The 22,911-nt window shown below is 40.0% G+C and overlaps 1 protein-coding gene across 2 annotated transcripts in view; it reads left to right on the top strand.

Annotated features, from left to right (window-relative positions):
• Nucleotides 1-326: 326 nt before the first annotated feature.
• The window catches only part of LOC5521720 (cytoplasmic dynein 2 intermediate chain 1), a 24,518-nt gene continuing 1,933 nt past the window's right edge, over nucleotides 327-22,911 (top strand). Inside the window, exons 1-31 of one of the 2 annotated variants that reach the window (XM_032366960.2) lie at nucleotides 327-523; nucleotides 885-938; nucleotides 1,528-1,605; nucleotides 2,149-2,703; nucleotides 2,884-2,936; nucleotides 3,097-3,148; nucleotides 3,375-3,458; nucleotides 3,530-3,595; nucleotides 4,071-4,193; nucleotides 4,917-4,967; nucleotides 5,514-5,537; nucleotides 5,796-5,883; nucleotides 6,405-6,511; nucleotides 8,083-8,196; nucleotides 8,689-8,800; nucleotides 8,907-9,007; nucleotides 9,437-9,560; nucleotides 9,917-10,008; nucleotides 10,201-10,271; nucleotides 10,358-10,433; nucleotides 18,483-18,591; nucleotides 19,353-19,425; nucleotides 19,905-20,010; nucleotides 20,255-20,306; nucleotides 20,612-20,678; nucleotides 20,946-21,033; nucleotides 21,310-21,376; nucleotides 21,549-21,607; nucleotides 22,066-22,111; nucleotides 22,240-22,360; nucleotides 22,729-22,785. In XM_032366960.2, the coding sequence (XP_032222851.2) occupies nucleotides 509-523; nucleotides 885-938; nucleotides 1,528-1,605; nucleotides 2,149-2,703; nucleotides 2,884-2,936; nucleotides 3,097-3,148; nucleotides 3,375-3,458; nucleotides 3,530-3,595; nucleotides 4,071-4,193; nucleotides 4,917-4,967; nucleotides 5,514-5,537; nucleotides 5,796-5,883; nucleotides 6,405-6,511; nucleotides 8,083-8,196; nucleotides 8,689-8,800; nucleotides 8,907-9,007; nucleotides 9,437-9,560; nucleotides 9,917-10,008; nucleotides 10,201-10,271; nucleotides 10,358-10,433; nucleotides 18,483-18,591; nucleotides 19,353-19,425; nucleotides 19,905-20,010; nucleotides 20,255-20,306; nucleotides 20,612-20,678; nucleotides 20,946-21,033; nucleotides 21,310-21,376; nucleotides 21,549-21,607; nucleotides 22,066-22,111; nucleotides 22,240-22,360; nucleotides 22,729-22,785 (2,885 nt within the window). In that variant the 5' untranslated portion in view covers nucleotides 327-508. The remainder of the gene's footprint in view (nucleotides 524-884; nucleotides 939-1,527; nucleotides 1,606-2,148; nucleotides 2,704-2,883; nucleotides 2,937-3,096; nucleotides 3,149-3,374; nucleotides 3,459-3,529; nucleotides 3,596-4,070; nucleotides 4,194-4,916; nucleotides 4,968-5,513; nucleotides 5,538-5,795; nucleotides 5,884-6,404; nucleotides 6,512-8,082; nucleotides 8,197-8,688; nucleotides 8,801-8,906; nucleotides 9,008-9,436; nucleotides 9,561-9,916; nucleotides 10,009-10,200; nucleotides 10,272-10,357; nucleotides 10,434-18,482; nucleotides 18,592-19,352; nucleotides 19,426-19,904; nucleotides 20,011-20,254; nucleotides 20,307-20,611; nucleotides 20,679-20,945; nucleotides 21,034-21,309; nucleotides 21,377-21,548; nucleotides 21,608-22,065; nucleotides 22,112-22,239; nucleotides 22,361-22,728; nucleotides 22,786-22,911) is intronic. The other variant, XM_032366961.2, reaches the window with a different exon arrangement.

Raw genomic sequence — 22,911 nt, 5'->3', positions numbered from 1 at the left:
CCCTCTGGAGGTATGTGCACAGGCAGCCCGGTCCAGACACAAAATAAAGAAGAAAACAAGCGAGAGGTAAAATTGAAAAAAAAAATATGTCAAAACCCTGTGTATTAGAGTCCGATAGATAATATCGGCTATACAGGGCCGGTGGATTATTTAGTTGCATTTACCTGAAACCTACAGGTTTCGATGGCTGTAGAGGTTTCTGGGGACTGTATTTCTATTAAGGTTAGGCCCCTCATTTTGGAATTAGAAACTTTAGAAACCCTTACCGCTAGACTTCTGTTTGTTTTTATCTCTTGTTGGTTATATCGTGATCACTTGGGTTGCCTGTGTAAGGACCCAGTCCTCTGTCCTGTCGAAGTTCCCGGATTGCTCAGAAAAAAATGGCGGCTTTTTGGTGTACTTAGCAACTTCAAGCATTAGAAGAAACGACGAAGTCTGCAAGGAAAGAGATATATTTGCCGTATGATTCCAAAGTGCAGCTATGGGACATACCTGAAGCTCCCAGAACATGCCTTCAGGAAAGGTATATAAGCAAAGATTGTCGTATATTTTCGTAGCATACCGGTTGCCAAGAAGTTCCAAACGAATAATTTTCCTCCGTATTTATTTTTTTTTCTTTGAAAGATACTTTTCAAATAAGTTTTCGGCCTCTATGAATCAAGAACGGTTTGAATCGAACTAGATGTCGTCGAGGTTGTTTTACGTTTTTATATCAACTCTCAATTACGGGTCTAAAACCAACTTGTTTGCTTAGTCAAGGAAGACAACTTTTTACAAAAAGACACACACAAGTATTAAGTATATATAATTTTATCTACAGTCGTTGGGGTGCTTATCCGATAGACTTCTTGTTTAGTTTAGAAAGTGATGATTTTACTCAACAGAGTCGCAGTAAAGAAGATACATGGAGAGAATCAGACTTGAAAAAAGCCCTCCAGGTATACATACACAGAGTTATGAATCTCGTTCCATCTTCTCGGAGAATAAAGCAATAACTTATAAGAAACATAGATTCCCAATACCTTCATTAAGTTTTATTGTTTTATTTATATTTTATATTATTGTACCTTTTATTCCAAGGGCAGTCAATGCCCTAAAGCATGTGTGCGTGCGTGGGGGGAGGGGAGGGTAGGTTGAAAATTTTGAATTGTTTTTATTTCTGCTGACTGTCTCAGAATGTTTGACTATTTTTCAGGGTGTCTTGGAATCTTGGATTTTGCATACGGTTTTTCATTCAGCTTTTTTTTCCTTATTTGCCCCAGAATTGAATTGCAGGGTCACTATATGTAGCTATGTTGACAATTCCAGTCACAGATTTTAAAAATATACAAGAATTTCAAGGATCTCAAATCCAGATCTCACAATCTCAGAAAATCTTTTAGTGACCATTCGCCACCTCAGTTTATATCCTTGCCTTTCTACTGTGCTAAATGATCTTCACATGATTTGTTGATGCCAGCTACACAGTTAGACCTATGCAGGTTCCGTGTGATCATGTTTGTGAATCGTTCTTTATTTAATCCACAGACGGAAGATAAAAAATCAAGAAGTGAAAGAAAAGGAAAAGAGAGGATTAGGGATGATGATAAGAAAGAAAGGATTAAGGTTAATAATTTTCTATTCTGACCTGATAAATGGAAAGGATTAAGGGTGTTTGGACATATCACTAAGGTCTGTTGCTAGGGAAACTTCCTAATTCTATAAATGATCAGAAGGTTTACAGAAGCAAAGGTGATGACAACTCAAACATCATGTGCAATTGATTATTATGATAAAACCTGGCTACTAGTGCATTGTGTGCACGCTTAACAACCTGATTTGCTAAGTGAGAGATATGTCCCAACACCCATATTGGTCGCTTTTCTTATAAAAGTCTTTCTTTCTTTGTCAGTGGTGGAGGCAGATTTAGGACAGCCCCATGAAAGCTATTATTGAGGGGTTCCTACTGTAGGGGAAGGGGGATGTAACTAGATCATAAAGTATTCTATGTGTACTGTATTTTGTACAAGCTAATTGTGCACTAACCATTAACAAAATTTTAGAGATGCTTGATGGCCCATACAGTATTGCAAGTTTTTTTGTTGGTGGTGGTTGGGTGTAATTTTACAGTTATTTACGATAAGGCTTTTAATCTTGTTAATACTCTAGGACAAAGATGACAGCAGGCGGAGGCGAGATGATCGTGGGGAGATAGCTTCAGGTAGCAGTGAACCAGATCCTAGAAGGGAGAAGCGCAGACGAGAAGGGGACAAGGATCGAGTTAAAGACAGAGAGCGTGGAGATAAAGAAAGAACAAAAGATCGTGACAAAGAAAGACCCAGAGAAAGAGATAGCGAACAGGATAGAACAAGAGATAAAGACAGAGGGCGCCATGAGAAAACAGACAAGGGACGAAATGGTGAAGGAGACCGTGAAAAAAGAAAAGAGCGGAGTGACCGCAATCAAGATTACGAGAGGAAGGATAGAGACAGGAGACATGAGAAAAATGGAGAAAGCTCTAGGATAAGGAGTGGTGATAGAGAAAAGTCTGATCGTGAGAAGGAACGTGAGAAGGAGAGAAGGCGGCGGCGTCATGAGGATGAGGGATCAGGTGACAGGCGGCGTGAAAGGAGAGATAAAGATGCTCATGACCCTGAAGATCCAAAAAGAAGAGAAAAAGATGATAAGAAAAAAAGCAGGGAAAGAAGTAAAGGAGATGAGGAGGTATGATATTATGATAATATTGATAACCTAAAATTATCAGGCATGGACCTACTGTGTTATAATTGTTAGTCCTGAAGTAACTCGGTACAGTTTCAGGTCTTATGAGAAGATGTTTTGGAGGGAGAAGCTATGCATGTTGCTTCAATATGGTTTTGACAAAATGTTCTGTTATCTTTACAGAGCAGTTCTTCCAGAGAAAGAAAAGACAGGGGGAGGAAAGATGACAAGAAAAAGTAAGTTTTTCATAACTGCCTTCTCCTCAATAGATTCAAGGGTAAGACTTTTCTAAAAGTGAAAAGGTATAATGTTGTTCTGGGGTTGTAGTGTATGGGTTATATGTAGCGGCTTGTGCTTCATTCTTTGATCTTCTAAAAATAGATTTTCAATATACAGGTCTAGAGATAAAGATGATCAAGATAAGAGAAAAGATAGAGAACACATTCAGGTAACAGTAAATCTGCTTTTGTCTGTTTGGTGATTTCTTTTCTGTCATGACTTTTTTCCATTTTTATATTATTAATTACACCCACACATATACACCAAGGCTGTAAATTAACACTTGCAAAGATGGTACTTGTTTAAAGCATGTCTTGGACCTGTTAAGTTGTTATTGTTGATAGGATTGAAATAAGAATTGCACAATAATTGTACATGTATATTCACTTGCCAAGCATACCAAAGACTCCAAACTTGATGAAGAAGATAGGATAAGAAGACGAGAAAAAGAACTTCTGGAAACACTAAAACAAGAAGAGGTGAGAACTTGAATGAGCAAGGGCTCAAAAGTAGAAGTTTAGATAAAAAAAATGAGAAATTGTTATTCCAGGATACAAGATCTAAAAGCAAGTCTCATGAAAGCTTGAGGTTCAGAGCAGACACTTTGGAAGAAGCTGTAAGTTGTGATTTTTTTCATTTGTTTTTTAGAGTGTCTTTTTCACCTGTTCTTATCTCACAATGTAGAATAACTACCTATATAGTTACTGCACGGGCAAGCCAGACGAAATGTTAGTGCATCAAATATTACCTTTAATTTGTTTACTGAATACATATATCTATGATAAAGCCAATTTCTTAAAGTTGTTGTCATAGATTGATCTGGTTCCGTTTTACTGTAGCCGTGATTCATAAAATGCTGAAGGATTTGATGACTCTCCATTTTCTCTGCTTATCAAGATTCCCTTCTACTGTATTTTTCTTTATCTGTCTGACACCTTTCCTTTTTTTCATAATAATGTAACATACATGATATGAAAGATCTTCCTTTTTTGTTGATCTGCCATTAATACCCTTTACCATTAATATGTACCACTACTACTGTATGGTAGCTTTTTATTATTTCTGATTCACTTCTGTTCTGTTCACTTCAGGAAGCAGTAGAGGAGGAGGACACCAAGCAAAGTTCCAAACCATCCATCACCCGTGTATTATCAAATGCAGAAGAAGTCCAAGATGAAGACCCAGCTGGTTATGACTATGATGAGGACTTTGAGGTAATGATCTGACAATTACAGTATTTGCTAGAATTTGTCAAAGCTACAGTAGTAATTATCATAATTGCTTGCATATCTAACTACAGGGAGCTTACAGTACTGGTGTTTACAGTACAGGTCTACAGTAACATAACCTCCACTCGCTAGTACTCGAGACTCATGCATATTCTACTCGAGAGTGGCTCGAGAGTATTGACTTGCCGAATATTCATAAGCTTGAGCGTGTTTGCGAGTAATTTATTTCGTTGTTCTCTAATCTGTCACTTAGTCGATGACATGAAATAATTAGGACTGCGTGCGTGATTAGTGAAGTAAGGAAACGTCTTTATTTCCCAGGCAAACACTTATTCAGGGGAGGGGCTATTACACATCTGTTTTTTTAGATGAAAAAGTGCTGTACAACGTGCAAGGAGCAAAAATCCTTCCATGACGATAGAAAAACAAGCTTTCAACATTAATTAAATCTTGTTTTACTTTCAGTTTTCATTACTTCCCTTCTATGTCCTTAACTACCCTTCTATGTTCACTCCCATTTGTACTACGTGTATACATTAATTATTAAGTGTAACACATTTAGAGGAGGAGGAGGCACTGTTTAACAGGCACTTTTTTAGGGAATGATTGTTCGAGCAATTACAGTTATAAGTAGCACAGACAAGACTCTGAGATATACAGTATTCAGTGAGTAACCCTACATTCATTTATTCCTTTTGCACCTTTCAGGACTATGAGGAGGACTTTGAGGATGAGCCTTCTGACAATGAGGATTCTGAGGTTGGTTTGCCGATGTACAGTACTTTGGGTTAACACACTCAGACCTTTTTTTTCTTAGTCTTGTCTTTAGTTGCCCTGGGGGAAAGACAGCTACTGTATAATACAAGCTGATCTAGTGTCATCATAGGCTAGTAGTCAGTTACTACTGTACTCTCAAACGGGACGGGTTTAGGGGTACATTGTGGCTAATCATTCTAGCTGTAAAGTGCAAGTCCTTTCCATAGTGGTTTATACAAGGTAAGGTTATATTGTTTTGCTTTTTCAACCAAACTGCTTTAGGTAGTACTAAAGTTCCCATACTAAGGTAAGAGTAAAGAATGAACTGGAGTTGATTAGCCCCAGGGCTTCCCATGCAAAATGACCGGTGGAATTAAAAAAATGCATCTATTCTGTGCAGCATTGTAATTAAGAGACACTTACTTGACAGGTGGTTGCACTACTGTAGGTCTCCCCTTTAAGTGAGCACTGTTGTGTCCTTACTTGAAGACTAGGGAACCAAAGATGTTCTATCCCATGCCTCTAACCTTTAGTCTTTTTTTCTTCCAGCACCCATCCCAAGATATGCAGGAGGTACTGTGTAAAGAGTCTATGAGCTCCAGTGCTTTCTTAGAACTACATGTATAATAGTCATTTTACTTAGCTACATAAAACTTGGGGAGGGGAGGGGAGGGGGTGATTTATTTGGAGGAGGCCCTTATTAATAGTTTTGGTTCAAAGGAGGAGTTTATTCAGGGGAGGTGCTTATTCAAGGGAGGCACTTATTCATCAAGTAAATATGGTACCCATAAGTGACCTACTGAAAAAATCCCTGTTCTCATCTTTCAATAGCTTCTTCAAGCAATTAATGCAGAAAATGAGATGCTGTCCAGGGAAGGTAGCAAGCTCTCAAAATCAAGCGATGATGAATCCAAGAGGGGTAAGCTAAAGTACCTACCAGTACTACTGTGTAGAGTTTTAGAAACACAGAAACACTCTACTCCTATACTGTGCTTATGTACTGCTTGTAAACACCAAAAAATTCGTCTTCAAAGCAAGTGTCCCCCTAAAATACAAGATACCATAAATGAGAGGCGCTTCCTGGTTGGTGCTAACATAATTAAAAGGAAGTCCTTATTTCATGCACAAAGAATGGCTTTGTAGTTCTTGGAAAACTTGCACAAAAAAGAAGACTGAGAATCGGCAAGACCCTTTGAATGCATTTGAACATTTCACTCAAGAGGGTGAGATGAACGCCTGTGCTTATTTGAAGGAGGAAAGAAAATTACAGTTGCATTGACTATATTTTGTAGGTCTTGTTAAGCACTGTTTATAAAGGTCTGGAAACACCCCACAGTTATCCAGAACAAAGGTCTTGATTTGAAAGAGTTATGTTATCATACAGTAAACAACCCTTGCATTTCATTATGTTGTCCTGTTATTTTTACTGTTTATTTTTAGAGACCGCTGCTAGACCTGTAACTGCAAAGGGGAGAATCAATTTTGTAGCAGCTAAGCAAAAGCAGATCAGCCAAAAAGTAGCATCAAAGACAAGAAAACGTGGACAGGTGCTACAGTTTTGCCACATTTTTGACATACTAACAGTATTTACCAAGAGGGGGGGGAAGTAAAAGTGATCTGACAACCTCAAAAGAAATGCTATATTCTATGCCAACAGGGTGACTTTTTGCAGGAGCATGCGCTTGGACTGGCCACTTGTAACACAGGCTCAAAATAATGCGCCATTGTTGTTCATAATTCCTTATTGTCTGGGAATCACTGAAGCATTTCTGTATACATTCCAATCTCAAAATAGTTTTTTTTTCTTAAAAAGCTTTATTTCTCAATAAATTCTCTGCCGATAGCAACCAAATTTAGCTGAAGAGCTGCAAATAAACTATGTGAGAATGTTTTTAATGTACATATGACAGTTTAAAGATCAAATTGCTTAAATTTGTAATATGGTTATTTCAAAGAACATTGGATATTTTCTCTAAAATCTGCTAGATATCCAATTTTGTTATATATGCTTTTAAAGGATGTATACAGTATACATCAGTGTTTATGTTACAAGGGAAGAACCTGTGGTACACGCTCTGTGTACCAAACCAAATAAACGTGATAGATTCCTGTGATTTAATTTATTGCAAACACAGTGAATCAAAATTCATTAAAATACTATCGAAATCAATTCCTACAAATTCCGATCTCTTGTTCATTCACTAGCCAAATGCTCAAACTTGAACAAAATTTGTTTTTCAGTCACGAATTTTATTAACAAAATGTCATAATGTACAATACAGGTAGTACAGAGCCCTGAAACTCTTATGTGGTATCATAATTTTGCTTATTTCGTCGTATTCCCCAATTTTCAAAATGAATTAATCGTGCTACCCATCTAAACTAATGTTCATGGAACACACGGAGAATTGAGATAGTGTGGTAACAAAGCCCGTATGTTTTAGTAATTCTGTTTCAATAATTGTAATTTTATGCAATTTCACAAGTTTGCGACTAATTCACTGAAGTCAAGCTCCGCGAATCTAAGCTTGATTTTAACAGTTTAAGATAATAACAAACCTTTTACACTACTAAATAGGATATGTTTATAAATTCTTTGTTTTCTACCTTCCAAATTCTATAATTCACAAATGTAATATTCCGTCTATGGCTCTTTGACCTGATTTTTTCGCATATCCAAAAGATTCAAAAGTTGAGAAACGCAACATAAAATAGCCGAATTGCTAAATGAAGATGCCTTGCAATAGCATACTGACATAGACATCCTCTGAAAAAAAAAAGCCTTCCTGCGTGCATAAAGCATATATTTGAGGTCCAAAAGTTCAACATTTGTAAACATCGTGAGTGAATCTCTCTACTGGGCCCTAGACATGGGATGTGATGCGCATGCTCAGACAGAAAGTCACCCTGTTTTCTATGCCCCAAATACCTGACTTTCTTTTTTTCAAACTCAAAACAATGCTGTTGCACATCAGAATAGAGATGCTATACCTGATCATGTACTGTATTCTATGCTCATGCACATTTTAGTGCACATTCCCCCTGGTTTATCAAAGAGCATCATCCCATTTTAAGGAAGTTACAAGCATTAATTGCACAATGTGTGTTTGTTTTAAAGGAACTAATGCGACTGATAGATCTGGATGTTTCTGCATTTGAGATGTTTGACCTTCCACCAATGAATGAGTATGAACTATACATCAAGAACTTTGGCCGCTCAGACACTAAACAGGTACTAGACAGCCCCATGCCAAATATTTATACATGTAAATGCTGTGAAGCTGTAACATAGACTTTAAATATATACTGTATGATATTTATATGTATTGTCTCAAATTCCAATAAACTGAACAAATTTTACAACAAATACATAGTCTAAGTCAGGGGTTTCAATAGGCGACTGCGGCCGGCAGCCAGCGGAAGCACCAGTTATTTTCCACCTAGCGCCAGCTTTTTTTTTTTTAGAAAAGTAGACTTAAGTTTTATTTGAACTAAACAGATAAAAAAAATTCCACCTCCTACTTATCAACCTCAACCGCCTACTCTGAAAGTTTAAGAAAGCCCTGTAAGTTTTCAGACTTCATTAGAAATTATTGAACCACATTACTACAGTATATACTGTATGCAGTAGAATGGAATAAATCATTTACTGTTTCAGATATAAAGCCAGGTTACTGGCAAATAGCCATTTGTTCACACCCTTGCTATTATTCCTCTATTGTAGGCCTATGTCCAGTGTAATGATGACAATGTAGACCGTGAACTGCAAACTGAAGACATTGAGATACGAACAATATGGACACAGCATCCGGCTGAAGGCTTGGCAGGGTGTGGAGGTAATTTTACATTTTAATATTGGCGTCCATTACTAGACATAATCTTCCTTTTTTTACTACTATATATCACACAAGATGACCCTTTGTGACTATTTATTTTATTTAGACGAACAAGAATCCTTCACAACGGAAGAGTTTCTAAGCACTAAAAGCAGTTCTCATATTGATAGTGTTCGAATGACATCATTTCTTAAAAAAGCCGGTCAAGTGAGTAGAAAGTGATGGCAGTATTTTTGTAATAGTTACATAATATCATTATTATGTAGATAGTAATTAATTTGTATTTGTAATGTGCCCTCCTTTTATGTATGTCACACTTTTCTTCGTGACGTATTTATTACTGTACTGTATCTTATCTATAGTAAACAGTTGTATCATACTAATTGTTATTATTAATCATTCCATATAACAGACAACAAACACCAAATATAACAATAATATATATAACACTAAATTCTTTTTTCAAATTATTTTAATCAAACATTTATTGAACGGATTCTGTTCAGACAAATAATACATTGTCCTGAGGGTGTCAAGAGGTCACACTCTCATACTGTTTGTTTGTCAGGCATTTATTGCCCCATTTGGGACCTTTAATTTTGTTTATAATCATGCTCTATTGTATTTTTACAAAAGGCATGCTTAGTGTTGCTTGAAGAAGCATTGGTTGAACAAACTAGCATCATGCTCAAAGAATCTAAATGCTTGGCTTGCACTGACGGTTACGTCCAGCTTGCGACCAAACAGCCATTACTTGGAGGTGAGAGGATAAACCCCAATGACATCAACATATCAACATGTATGAACAAATCTATACTGTGTGTAATCACAGACACACACACAGACACACGTAGATACAGTATAAATCAACAACAAGGTTGAAAAGGTGAAACAGAGTAGTTGCGCTTACCTTTTAAACCTTATTGATTTATACCTTGTCTACACCATGCCTACATAGACCATCTAGTTTTCCTACAGCTTGTTTGTAGTCTTTATAGTTATAACACATAGATACAGTTAGCAGGCATGCAGGCATAATATAAAAGGCCTTAAATTTGTTTGGTATTGACCTATGTATGTGTTTTCAATATCATGTGCAATTATTTGTTTTATCAGGGCGGAGCATACGATCTGTTCATATCTCCCCTGTTCAGACGCACTTGATGTTGGCTGCTCTTGGTCCTATTGAAGGCCCACCCTCTCAACAGGTACAGTATAAATCACAGGAGTTGTACAGTAGCAAACAAACTTCCTGTTGGCAGGGTAACCATTTTGCCCTTTCTAAATGCCTCACTGTACAACTCTTTTAAAATGAGAATGAAGCATCTTATAACCTTTTGTTAAACTCAGAGATGTCAAAAAATGAATGTGAAAATTGTTCCACTCATTATCTTCTGAAGGTCAGTGGAAATGTCGCTAAGAGGGGACTGGTTTGCTTGTGGAATATAAACGAACCTTCAGAGCCTCAAAAGTAAGTCAAACCCTGTACTTAGCATCCCAATGCTCCTCTCCGTGTGACAATGTGTAATTTCTTGTTTTATTTGTTGTGATTTATAGGGTTCTAGTTTGTGAGTCACTTCCAAGATGCTGCTGTCTTAGTCCATCAAAAGCTACTCTTGCTTTTGCAGGACTTGTAAGTAAATCTCTCTACTCCTTGTGTTATGTGCTCTTACAGTAAGGTGTGACTTGCCCATTTGTATCAAGCTCCTACTCCTGCTCTTGCTACAATGTACTGTCTATTATGCTTTTGCCAATGTGTACCATGCTCCTCTTTATATGTAACATGCTGCTGTCTATGGGTACCATGCTCCTCTTCATATGTAACATGCTGCTGTCTATGGGTACCATGCTCCTCTTTATGTGTAACATGATGCTGTCTATGGGTACCATGCTCCTCTTCATATGTAACATGATGCTGTCTATGGGTACCATGCTCCTCTTCATATGTAACATGCTGCTGTCTATGGGAACCATGCTCCTCTTTATGTGTAACATGCTGCTGTCTATGGGTACCATGCTCCTCTTCATATGTAACATGATGTTGTCTATGGGTACCATGCTCCTCTTTATGTGTAACATGCTGCTGTCTATGGGTACCATGCTCCTCTTCATATGTAACATGATGCTGTCTATGGGTACCATGCTCCTCTTCGTGTGTAACATGCTGCTGTCTATGGGTACCATGCTCCTCTTCATATGTAACATGATGTTGTCTATGGGTACCATGCTCCTCTTTATGTGTAACATGCTGCTGTCTATGGGTACCATGCTCCTCTTTATGTGTAACATGCTGCTGTCTATGGGTACCATGCTCCTCTTTATATGTAACATGCTGCTGTCTATGGGTACCATGCTCCTCTTCATATGTAACATGCTGCTGTCTATGGGTACCATGCTCCTCTTTATGTGTAACATGCTGCTGTCTATGGGTACCATGCTCCTCTTTATATGTAACATGCTGCTGTCTATGGGTACCATGCTCCTCTTCATATGTAACATGCTGCTGTCTATGGGTACCATGCTCCTCTCCAGATGTAACATGCTGCTGTCTATGAGTACCATGCTCCTCTTTATGTGTAACATGCTGCTGTCTATGGGTACCATGCTCCTCTTTATGTGTAACATGCTGCTGTCTATGGGTAACATGCTCCTCTTTATGTGTAACATGCTGCTGTCCATGGGTACCATGCTCCTCTTCATATGTAACATGATGCTGTCTATGTGTACCATGCTCCTCTTCATATGTAACATGATGCTGTCTATGGGTACCATGCTGCTCTTTATGTGTAACATGCTGCTGTCTATGGGTACCATGCTCCTCTTTATGTGTAACATGCTGCTGTCTATGGGTACCATGCTCCTCTTTATGTGTAACATGCTGCTGTCTATGGGTACCATGCTCCTCTTCATATGTAACATGATGCTGTCTATGGGTACCATGCTCCTCTTCATGTGTAACATGCTGCTGTCTATGGGTACCATGCTCCTCTTCATATGTAACATGCTGCTGTCTATGGGTACCATGCTCCTCTTCATATGTAACATGATGCTGTCTATGGGTACCATGCTCCTCTTCATGTGTAACATGCTGCTGTCTATGGGTACCATGCTCCTCTTCATATGTAACATGATGTTGTCTATGGGTACCATGCTCCTCTTCATATGTAACATGCTGCTGTCTATGGGTACCATGCTCCTCTTCATATGTAACATGCTGCTGTCTATGTGTACCATGCTCCTCTTCATATGTAACATGCTGCTGTCTATGTGTACCATGCTCCTCTTTATGTGTAACATGCTGCTGTCTATGGGTACCATGCTCCTCTTCATATGTAACATGATGCTGTCTATGGGTACCATGCTCCTCTTTATGTGTAACATGCTGCTGTCTATGGGTACCATGCTCCTCTTCATATGTAACATGCTGCTGTCTATGGGTACCATGCTCCTCTTCATATGTAACATGCTGCTGTCTATGGGTACCATGCTCCTCTTCATATGTAACATGCTGCTGTCTATGGGTACCATGCTCCTCTTTATGTGTAACATGCTGCTGTCTATGGGTACCATGCTCCTCTTCATATGTAACATGATGCTGTCTATGGGTACCATGCTCCTCTTTATGTGTAACATGCTGCTGTCTATGGGTACCATGCTCCTCTTCATGTGTAACATGCTGCTGTCTATGGGTACCATGCTCCTCTTCATATGTAACATGCTGCTGTCTATGGGTACCATGCTCCTCTTTATGTGTAACATGCTGCTGTCTATGGGTACCATGCTCCTCTTCATATTTAACATGATGTTGTCTATGGGTACCATGCTCCTCTTCATATGTAACATGATGTTGTCTATGGGTACCATGCTCCTCTTTATGTGTAACATGCTGCTGTCTATGGGTACCATGCTCCTCTTTATGTGTAACATGCTGCTGTCTATGGGTACCATGCTCCTCTTCATATGTAACATGATGCTGTCTATGGGTACCATGCTCCTCTTCATATGTAACATGCTGCTGTCTATGGGTACCATGCTCCTCTTCATATGTAACATGATGCTGTCTATGGGTACCATGCTCCTCTTCATATGTAACATGCTGCTGTCTATGGGTAACATGCTCCTCTTTATGTGTAACATGCTGCTGTCTATGGGTACCATGCTCCTCTTTATGTGTAACATGCTGCTGTCTATGGGTACCATGCTCCTCTTCATATGTAACATGATGCTGTCTATGGGTACCATGCTCCTCTTCATATGTAACATGATGTTGTCTATGGGTACCATGCTCCTCTTTATGTGTAACATGCTGCTGTCTATGGGTACAATGCTCCTCTTCATATGTAACATGATGCTGTCTATGGGTACCATGCTCCTCTTCATATGTAACATGATGCTGTCTATGGGTACCATGCTCCTCTTCGTGTGTAACATGCTGCTGTCTATGGGTACCATGCTCCTCTTCATATGTAACATGATGTTGTCTATGGGTACCATGCTCCTCTTTATGTGTAACATGCTGCTGTCTATGGGTACCGTGCTCCTCCTTATGTGTAACATGCTGCTGTCTATGGGTACCATGCTCCTCTTCATATGTAACATGCTGCTGTCTATGGGTACCATGCTCCTCTTCATATGTAACATGCTGCTGTCTATGGGTACCATGCTGCTCTTTATGTGTAACATGCTGCTGTCTATGGGTACCATGCTGCTCTTCATATGTAACATGCTGCTGTCTATGGGTACCATGCTCCTCTTCGTGTGTAACATGCTGCTGTCTATGGGTACCATGCTCCTCTTCATATGTAACATGATGTTGTCTATGGGTACCATGCTCCTCTTCATATGTAACATGCTGCTGTCTATGGGTACCATGCTCCTCTTCATATGTAACATGCTGCTGTCTATGGGTACCATGCTCCTCTTCATATGTAACATGATGCTGTCTATGGGTACCATGCTCCTCTTCATATGTAACATGCTGCTGTCTATGGGTAACATGCTCCTCTTTATGTGTAACATGCTGCTGTCTATGGGTACCATGCTCCTCTTTATGTGTAACATGCTGCTGTCTATGGGTACCATGCTCCTCTTCATATGTAACATGATGCTGTCTATGGGTACCATGCTCCTCTTCATATGTAACATGATGCTGTCTATGGGTACCATGCTCCTCTTCATATGTAACATGATGCTGTCTATGGGTACCATGCTCCTCTTCGTGTGTAACATGCTGCTGTCTATGGGTACCATGCTCCTCTTCATATGTAACATGATGTTGTCTATGGGTACCATGCTCCTCTTTATGTGTAACATGCTGCTGTCTATGGGTACCGTGCTCCTCCTTATGTGTAACATGCTGCTGTCTATGGGTACCATGCTCCTCTTCATATGTAACATGCTGCTGTCTATGGGTACCATGCTCCTCTTCATATGTAACATGCTGCTGTCTATGGGTACCATGCTCCTCTTCGTGTGTAACATGCTGCTGTCTATGGGTACCATGCTTCTCTTCATATGTAACATGCTGCTGTCTATGGGTACCATGCTCCTCTTCAGATGTAACATGCTGCTGTCTATGTGTACCATGCTCCTCTTCATATGTAACATGATGCCGTCTATGTGTACCATGCTCCTCTTCATATGTAACATGCTGCTGTCTATGTGTACCATGCTCCTCTTTATGTGTAACATGCTGCTGTCTATGTGTACCATGCTCCTCTTTATGTGTAACATGCTGCTGTCTATGGGTACCATGCTGCTCTTCATATGTAACATGATGCTGTCTATGGGTACCATGCTCCTCTTCATGTGTAACATGCTGCTGTCTATGGGTACCATGCTCCTCTTCATATGTAACATGCTGCTGTCTATGGGTACCATGCTCCTCTTCGTGTGTAACATGCTGCTGTCTATGGGTACCATGCTCCTCTTCATATGTAACATGATGTTGTCTATGGGTACCATGCTCCTCTTTATGTGTAACATGCTGCTGTCTATGGGTACCATGCTCCTCTTCATATGTAACATGATGTTGTCTATGGGTACCATGCTCCTCTTTATGTGTAACATGCTGCTGTCTATGGGTACCATGCTCCTCTTCATATGTAACATGATGTTGTCTATGGGTACCATGCTCCTCTTCAGATGTAACATGCTGCTGTCTATGGGTACCATGCTCCTCTTCATATGTAACATGCTGCTGTCTATGGGTACCATGCTCCTCTTCATATGTAACATGCTGCTGTCTATGGGTACCATGCTCCTCTTCAGATGTAACATGATGTTGTCTATGGGTACCATGCTCCTCTCCAGATGTAACATGCTACTGTCTATGGGTACCATGCTCCTCTTTATGTGTAACATGCTGCTGTCTATGGGTACCATGCTCCTCTTTATGTGTAACATGCTGCTGTCTATGGGTACCATGCTCCTCTTCAGATGTAACATGCTGCTGTCTATGGGTACCATGCTCCTCTTCATATGTAACATGATGCTGTCTATGGGTACCATGCTCCTCTTTATGTGTAACATGCTGCTGTCTATGGGTACCATGCTCCTCTTCATATTAAACATGCTACTGTCTATGGGTACCATGCTCCTCTTCATATGTAACATGATGCTGTCTATGTGTACCATGCTCCTCTTCATATGTAACATGCTGCTGTCTATGTGTACCATGCTCCTCTTTATGTGTAACATGCTGCTGTCTATGGGTACCATGCTGCTCTTCATATGTAACATGATGCTGTCTATGGGTACCATGCTCCTCTTCATATGTAACATGATGCTGTCTATGGGTACCATGCTCCTCTTCATATGTAACATGATGCTGTCTATGGGTACCATGCTCCTCTTCATATGTAACATGATGCTGTCTATGTGTACCATGCTCCTCTTCATATGTAACATGCTGCTGTCTATGTGTACCATGCTCCTCTTTATGTGTAACATGCTGCTGTCTATGGGTACCATGCTGCTCTTCATATGTAACATGATGCTGTCTATGGGTACCATGCTCCTCTTCATGTGTAACATGCTGCTGTCTATGGGTACCATGCTCCTCTTCATATGTAACATGCTGCTGTCTATGGGTACCATGCTCCTCTTCGTGTGTAACATGCTGCTGTCTATGGGTACCATGCTCCTCTTCATCTGTAACATGATGTTGTCTATGGGTACCATGCTCCTCTTTATGTGTAACATGCTGCTGTCTATGGGTACCATGCTCCTCTTCATATGTAACATGATGTTGTCTATGGGTACCATGCTCCTCTTTATGTGTAACATGCTGCTGTCTATGGGTACCATGCTCCTCTTCATATGTAACATGATGTTGTCTATTGGGTACCATGCTCCTCTTCAGATGTAACATGCTGCTGTCTATGGGTACCATGCTCCTCTTCATATGTAACATGCTGCTGTCTATGGGTACCATGCTCCTCTTCATATGTAACATGCTGCTGTCTATGGGTACCATGCTCCTCTTCAGATGTAACATGATGTTGTCTATGGGTACCATGCTCCTCTCCAGATGTAACATGCTACTGTCTATGGGTACCATGCTCCTCTTTATGTGTAACATGCTGCTGTCTATGGGTACCATGCTCCTCTTTATGTGTAACATGCTGCTGTCTATGGGTACCATGCTCCTCTTCAGATGTAACATGCTGCTGTCTATGGGTACCATGCTCCTCTTCATATGTAACATGATGCTGTCTATGGGTACCATGCTCCTCTTTATGTGTAACATGCTGCTGTCTATGGGTACCATGCTCCTCTTCATATTAAACATGCTACTGTCTATGGGTACCATGCTCCTCTTCATATGTAACATGATGCTGTCTATGTGTACCATGCTCCTCTTCATATGTAACATGCTGCTGTCTATGGGTACCATGCTCCTCTTTATGTGTAACATGCTGCTGTCTATGGGTACCATGCTCCTCTTCATATTAAACATGCTACTGTCTATGGGTACCATGCTCCTCTTCATATGTAACATGATGCTGTCTATGGGTACCATGCTCCTCTTTATGTGTAACATGATGCTGTCTATGGGTACCATGCTCCTCTTCATATGTAACATGATGCTGTCTATGGGTACCATGCTCCTCTTCATATGTAACATGATGCTGTCTATGGGTACCATGCTCCTCTTCATATGTAACATGCTGCTGTCTATGGGTACCATGCTCCTCTTCATATGTAACATGATGTTGTCTATGGGTACCATGCTCCTCTTTATGTGTAACATGCTGCTGTCTATGGGTACCATGCTCCTCTTCAGATGTAACATGCTGCTGTCTATGGGTACCATGCTCCTCTTCATATGTAACATGATGCTGTCTATGTGTACCATGCTCCTCTTCATATGTAACATGCTGCTGTCTATGGGTACCATGCTCCTCTTTATGTGTAACATGCTGCTGTCTATGGGTACCATGCTCCTCTTCATATTAAACATGCTACTGTCTATGGGTACCATGCTCCTCTTCATATGTAACATGATGCTGTCTATGGGTACCATGCTCCTCTTTATGTGTAACATGATGCTGTCTATGGGTACCATGCTCCTCTTCATATGTAACATGATGCTGTCTATGGGTACCATGCTCCTCTTCATATGTAACATGATGCTGTCTATGGGTACCATGCTCCTCTTCATATGTAACATGCTGCTGTCTATGGGTACCATGCTCCTCTTCATATGTAACATGATGTTGTCTATGGGTACCATGCTCCTCTTCATATGTAACATGCTGCTGTCTATGGGTACCATGCTCCTCTTTATGTGTAACATGATGCTGTCTATGGGTACCATGCTCCTCTTCATATGTAACATGCTGCTGTCTATGGGTACCATGCTCCTCTTCAGATGTAACATGCTGCTGTCTATGGGTACCATGCTCCTCTTCATATGTAACATGATGCTGTCTATGGGTACCATGCTCCTCTTCATATGTAACATGCTGCTGTCTATGGGTACCATGCTCCTCTTCATATTAAACATGCTACTGTCTATGGGTACCATGCTCCTCTTCATATGTAACATGATGCTGTCTATGGGTACCATGCTCCTCTTTATGTGTAACATGATGCTGTCTATGGGTACCATGCTCCTCTTTATGTGTAACATGCTGCTGTCTATGGGTACCATGCTCCTCTTCATATTAAACATGCTACTGTCTATGGGAACCATGCTCCTCTTTATGTGTAACATGCTGTAACAGATGTAACATGCTGCTGTCTATGGGTACCATGCATGCCCATGTGTAACATGCTCCCTAAGTATTTATGAGTATATGTATACATATATGACATACACCTCGTTATGTATGACATGCACCTTAACATGTATTACTGCATTACATGCACCTCAACATGTGTAAAATGATCCAGTCCATGTGTAACATGCCCGGGTTGATGTTTAACATGCTGCTTGTGTGTTAACATGCTGTTGTCCATGTGTGGCAACTTGGACTTGTGCCTATATGTGTATTATAGTCTCCTGTCCATTATTTCCTGTGTGTGACATGCCCTCCTCATAAGTAACATGCTCCTGCTGATGTTGATGTGTGCAGCTCTCAGTGTGTCATATGCTTCATTGTTCTGGAGTAACATGCACCTTTGTATTATCTTTTTCAGGTTCTGTCTTGCTTTACTAACCCTTTCTCATTTTCAGGAGGATGGTTCGGTGGTTGCCTGGGACCTACGTGAGCCAGCGTCCTTACATCACTCATACAAGATTGGTGACAGGGATGTTGTCTTGCGATCGCCTACGTTTAGCACAGGTAAGATAACATATTGTGACACTAATTGAATTTGGTTGAAGATAAAAAAAAGTGGGACACTTGGCAAAGTAACACATTTTCCCCTTCTCCACCCATTTAACTTTGGTTGGAGGCGATGTTTTACAGTAGCTCATAGCGCAAGCAGACGCTAGGCGATCCTTCACCCTCCAACATTGAGGAAGGGAGGTGGAAAGTGTTCCATTAGTTTTGTAACGACATGACGGAAAAACATGACGTGACGCTTCAAATAAGCCCATTTCACATCGAATAAGGCGGAGAGTACTTAGTAACTTATAGCAAACAAAATATCAAGTGCGACCTTTTTTAAATTGATGCGACTTTTTGTAAAGTGTCATTGAAATTTGAGCTTTTCGTCCCTGAACTGATACACAAGGCAATGATGATAAAAAAAAATTATCTGCAAAATCTGGTTATGTGTTATGTGCACTTCGGCCTCACGTTTTTTGTGTTTTGAAAATCAGTCCGTAATACAAGGAACTTATAGCCATTGTAAGAAATTGTGTCTTCTCTCTCTCTGGAATTGCGCGTTTTCCAGGTTTTTCCGTCATGTCTTTTGTAACAGATTATTGTTCAGAACAACCTTTGGATATGTGTAGTGATCATAATGTTACAGATGGGCGGAATTTTTAAAATCTTTTTTCTTCTTTTACCAAACATTTTTAGGTACAATGCTAGTCGGGTGCTTCAGAAAATTGATAGCGAGAATCAATGAATTTACTTGTTTTTGCTTTTATGTACAGCTGGCGTTTTGACGCAGGATGCCCACCACAGTCCAGTTGTAACGTTGCTTCCAGTTGTTATGCCGGGAGATAGGTTTGTACTTTGTATTTAAAGAGTTAGTTGCTCTTATAAGGCCCCTAGGGAGTGTCCATTAAATACCCTGAGGTAGGAAGGGACGATTTTGACTCAAAACACCTAAACATTACAGAGCCCCATTCAGTGTATCACAACCCTGGGGACTTCAGTAGAACTCATAAAAACCCTACCTTTTTTTTCGGAGCCCCCTCTGTGAATTTTGAGCCATCCCTTCAGGGTTTTTAATGAACGCTCCCTTATTGAAGAGTCTTCTGTTTGAAGAGTAAACAAATATAACCCAACCACATTGACCAAAATTATAACCTGTTTGGTGGACTAAAAGGTACATCGTAATTACATATCTCGTATATATCTTTTTATCATGCATTTTGTCTAATACCTCATTCAGCCCCTCACGCCCTCCTCAAAATAAGTAACAACATATGAAAGTGTCCACCCTTTGGCTCACAGAGCTCTTTTTTATGGTGATATTGCAGTGTGCGGGCATCATCTGGCAGCTCAGGAATATTGGGGTCTGATGACATTGTAGGACTCTCCTTCCAACTTGCATCTTTAGAGCGAGATGCCATGATGAATATATGGGTACTGTATGTCGTATAGTTTGATAGAGATACTATGATACAAAGATATTGTGATGTATACGAAATGCATCACAATGAAAGAAAGAAGTTCTACAGAGCAATGATATGCATTATATGCCTTTAATCTTTTACAAAAATATCATAATGAATCTATGGACTTGATCAATGTACTCTATGCATAGTTAATGACATGCAAGTTGTAAATCGCTTCTTTTTTTCTTCTTATTGAGCGTTTTATCTGGCAGGTCGTAGTTGAGATGGAAACAGCAGATGTCGCTGGATCTGAGTCAGACTTAGGTAGAAATGTCAATTCTCACCACATCCACAAATTCCAAACTTCCACACTCCACAATCTAAACAGATTTTGATTTATCCTGGTACAATATTTTAAGACTGGCCAATAAGGCAAAAGACGATTTTACAAGCCTTATATTGAAAAAAACCTGTGTGTGTGGATCAACACTTTGTTATTGTTTTACTTACCTGGATGTGATCTGGTCTTGGTTCTGCCCCTGTGACGTTGTAATGTGACCACTCTACCGTGATCAGAAGTGATCTCTTTTCGCCCTGTGTTACTAACTTACCAAATCCTTGCTGTATAGGGCTGGCCCCTGGAGGAAAGATAAAACTGATCCAGAGCGCATCTTTACCTCTTGAACCTCCCTTCAGGTAAAGATTGTTTCTTTGCATGATAAAAGTTACACATACATGTAAGTTACCAAGGCCTAGTGTCATTGACGCCATTACAAATAATTGGCATGTATGGCTGTGCGCACACCAAAGAGCTCTTGCTCTTGCTCTTGTTATTCTGTTTGTTCTATATGTAAATCAGATATTTGGGATTGTGCTTGTTAGTGGTGGGGTGATGTCTCAGCCAGTCCCACTGGCTATGTCTTTGTTGCACGTTATAACAGCCTTTTACAATTCTAATCATAGAGAGGTTAGACGATTAGGGGGGTTCCAGACGTCAGTGATGCACTTTCTCCCTCAAGACCCGAACCACTTTTATATTGCCACTGACACGGTAAGTACTGATAGGAAACTGCACTCCTTGCTGTCATCCCTACAATTTTTGACTGGAGTGTTCTCGATCTAACCAAACCATTGTGATAGAAGAACAAACGTGTAGAGCGACAATCAATATTCAGGGTCCTGTCCCACTTTCTACCTCACAATTTCCTGATCTTTCTGGAAAAAAGGTCTTCATACTCCACATTCATTATGTAATTACACCCCATCCCCTATTTTTTCTTTGTTCGCCGTCTGCTGTCATTTTGAGCTGATACTTAAGCTTATATAGGGATATGTGCTACATCGTTATCGTCACGGTGGGAGGAGCACTCCAAAAGCCTACCAGCCAACAATAGGTAAGCCTTGAGGTTTCTGTATGTTCATGATTCTGGACTATGGTATCGTATTTTTATATGCCCATTCCCCCCTATTCACTGCTGAACACTTTTTACAATTGTGAAATGTGTGTGTGTTTTAATCAGCTAAAGTAAACTGTCTATTGGTTATGACTCTCTCTTATATCCACAGAGTGCCTGGTGGAGATATCGGCCATGGATGTGTCACCCTGGCAGCTACCTTGTATCCTAGTATGTATTAATTAAAAAGAATAAAATGTTTAATTGTATAGCCCAAACTCATATTGCGAGTCTTAATCAAATACACTTCACATGCGACTGCACATGCGACTTCACAGCCAGCGTCCCTAGCTGTTCTACAATACAGGTTAATGTAAGACGAAGAGGGATGGTACCTACGGCTTGACATCCTTATTCAAGAATACGAGGGATTTGCATTCCCTATTGTAGAGAGCCAGGTTAAAAAAAAAATTAGAAAAAAAAGAATCCCAACAGCCCTGATCTGGATCCGAACTATCGCTCAGTATTGATAACTATGTAAGAACACATCTCATAGATTTGTAGACAAAAGTCAAAAGTGCTCTAGACATGTTATATGAAAATTCAGAACAAACAACTATATTACACCCTCCCTACCCTATGTTTGCAACGTCTTAAGATATCTAAGATACATACCTCTTATGTTTCAGGTTGGAAGTAAAGATGGAATTCTCAGACTTTACAACATAAGAAACGGTAGGCAGGCTTCAAGATATACCACTCTGATCACTTGGGTTGTATATTTGTTCAGTTGTCTAATTTTTATTGGCGATCACACCCTTGTTATTTACTATCATTGCAAGCCTTGTTATTTGTTTGTTTAGAATTTCCCCTGAGCACGTGGTCTCATTTCACGAGGGGCATTCCGATCCTCTCAGTTCGCTGGTCACGGAGCAGGCCTGGTGTGTTCTTTGTATTAGATGAGGACTCTGGTCTATACATCTGGTGCGTGAACTCATTTTAATAATTATTGATTAGGATTAATAAGTAATCCTAATATCAATATTTTTTTGGTGTGCTGCAAAAGAAGTGGCGATTGGGAGGAGGAAAAGCATTTCACAAAGGTGTTAGAAATAGCTAAGATCAAATAAAACAAAGCTTGAACCATGCATTTCAAGCAGGTTGTTGTGTATTTAAAGGGAGTTGGAGGATATTTTAAGCATACAGAGGTGAATATCATGGTTATATGGTAGGGGTTAGGGGTCATACATTTCCCATACGAAAAGCTGGCTCCGCCTTTGGGCAGTACCTAAATCTATATTCATTTTTTCAATATCGTTTCGAAATTTTTTGTTCTGTTTTTCTTCGCATAGGGATTTACTAGAAAATGAGTCCGGTCCAGCTGCCGTGGAGAGATTTAAGCATGGAAGGTATTCGTGAAATACTTCTATATAGAAAATATTAGTGAATGCCGACGTTAGAGTTTGCTGGTTCTTGTACTCTGTGGTTTTCCCTACGGTTCTCTTAATTGCGCCCAGCTGCAAGTTTATCTGCAG

The sequence above is a fragment of the Nematostella vectensis genome, chromosome 2, assembly GCF_932526225.1.
Source record: "Nematostella vectensis chromosome 2, jaNemVect1.1, whole genome shotgun sequence".
Classification (NCBI taxonomy): domain Eukaryota; kingdom Metazoa; phylum Cnidaria; class Anthozoa; order Actiniaria; family Edwardsiidae; genus Nematostella; species Nematostella vectensis.
This window is presented reverse-complemented; position numbering and strand designations above follow the sequence as displayed.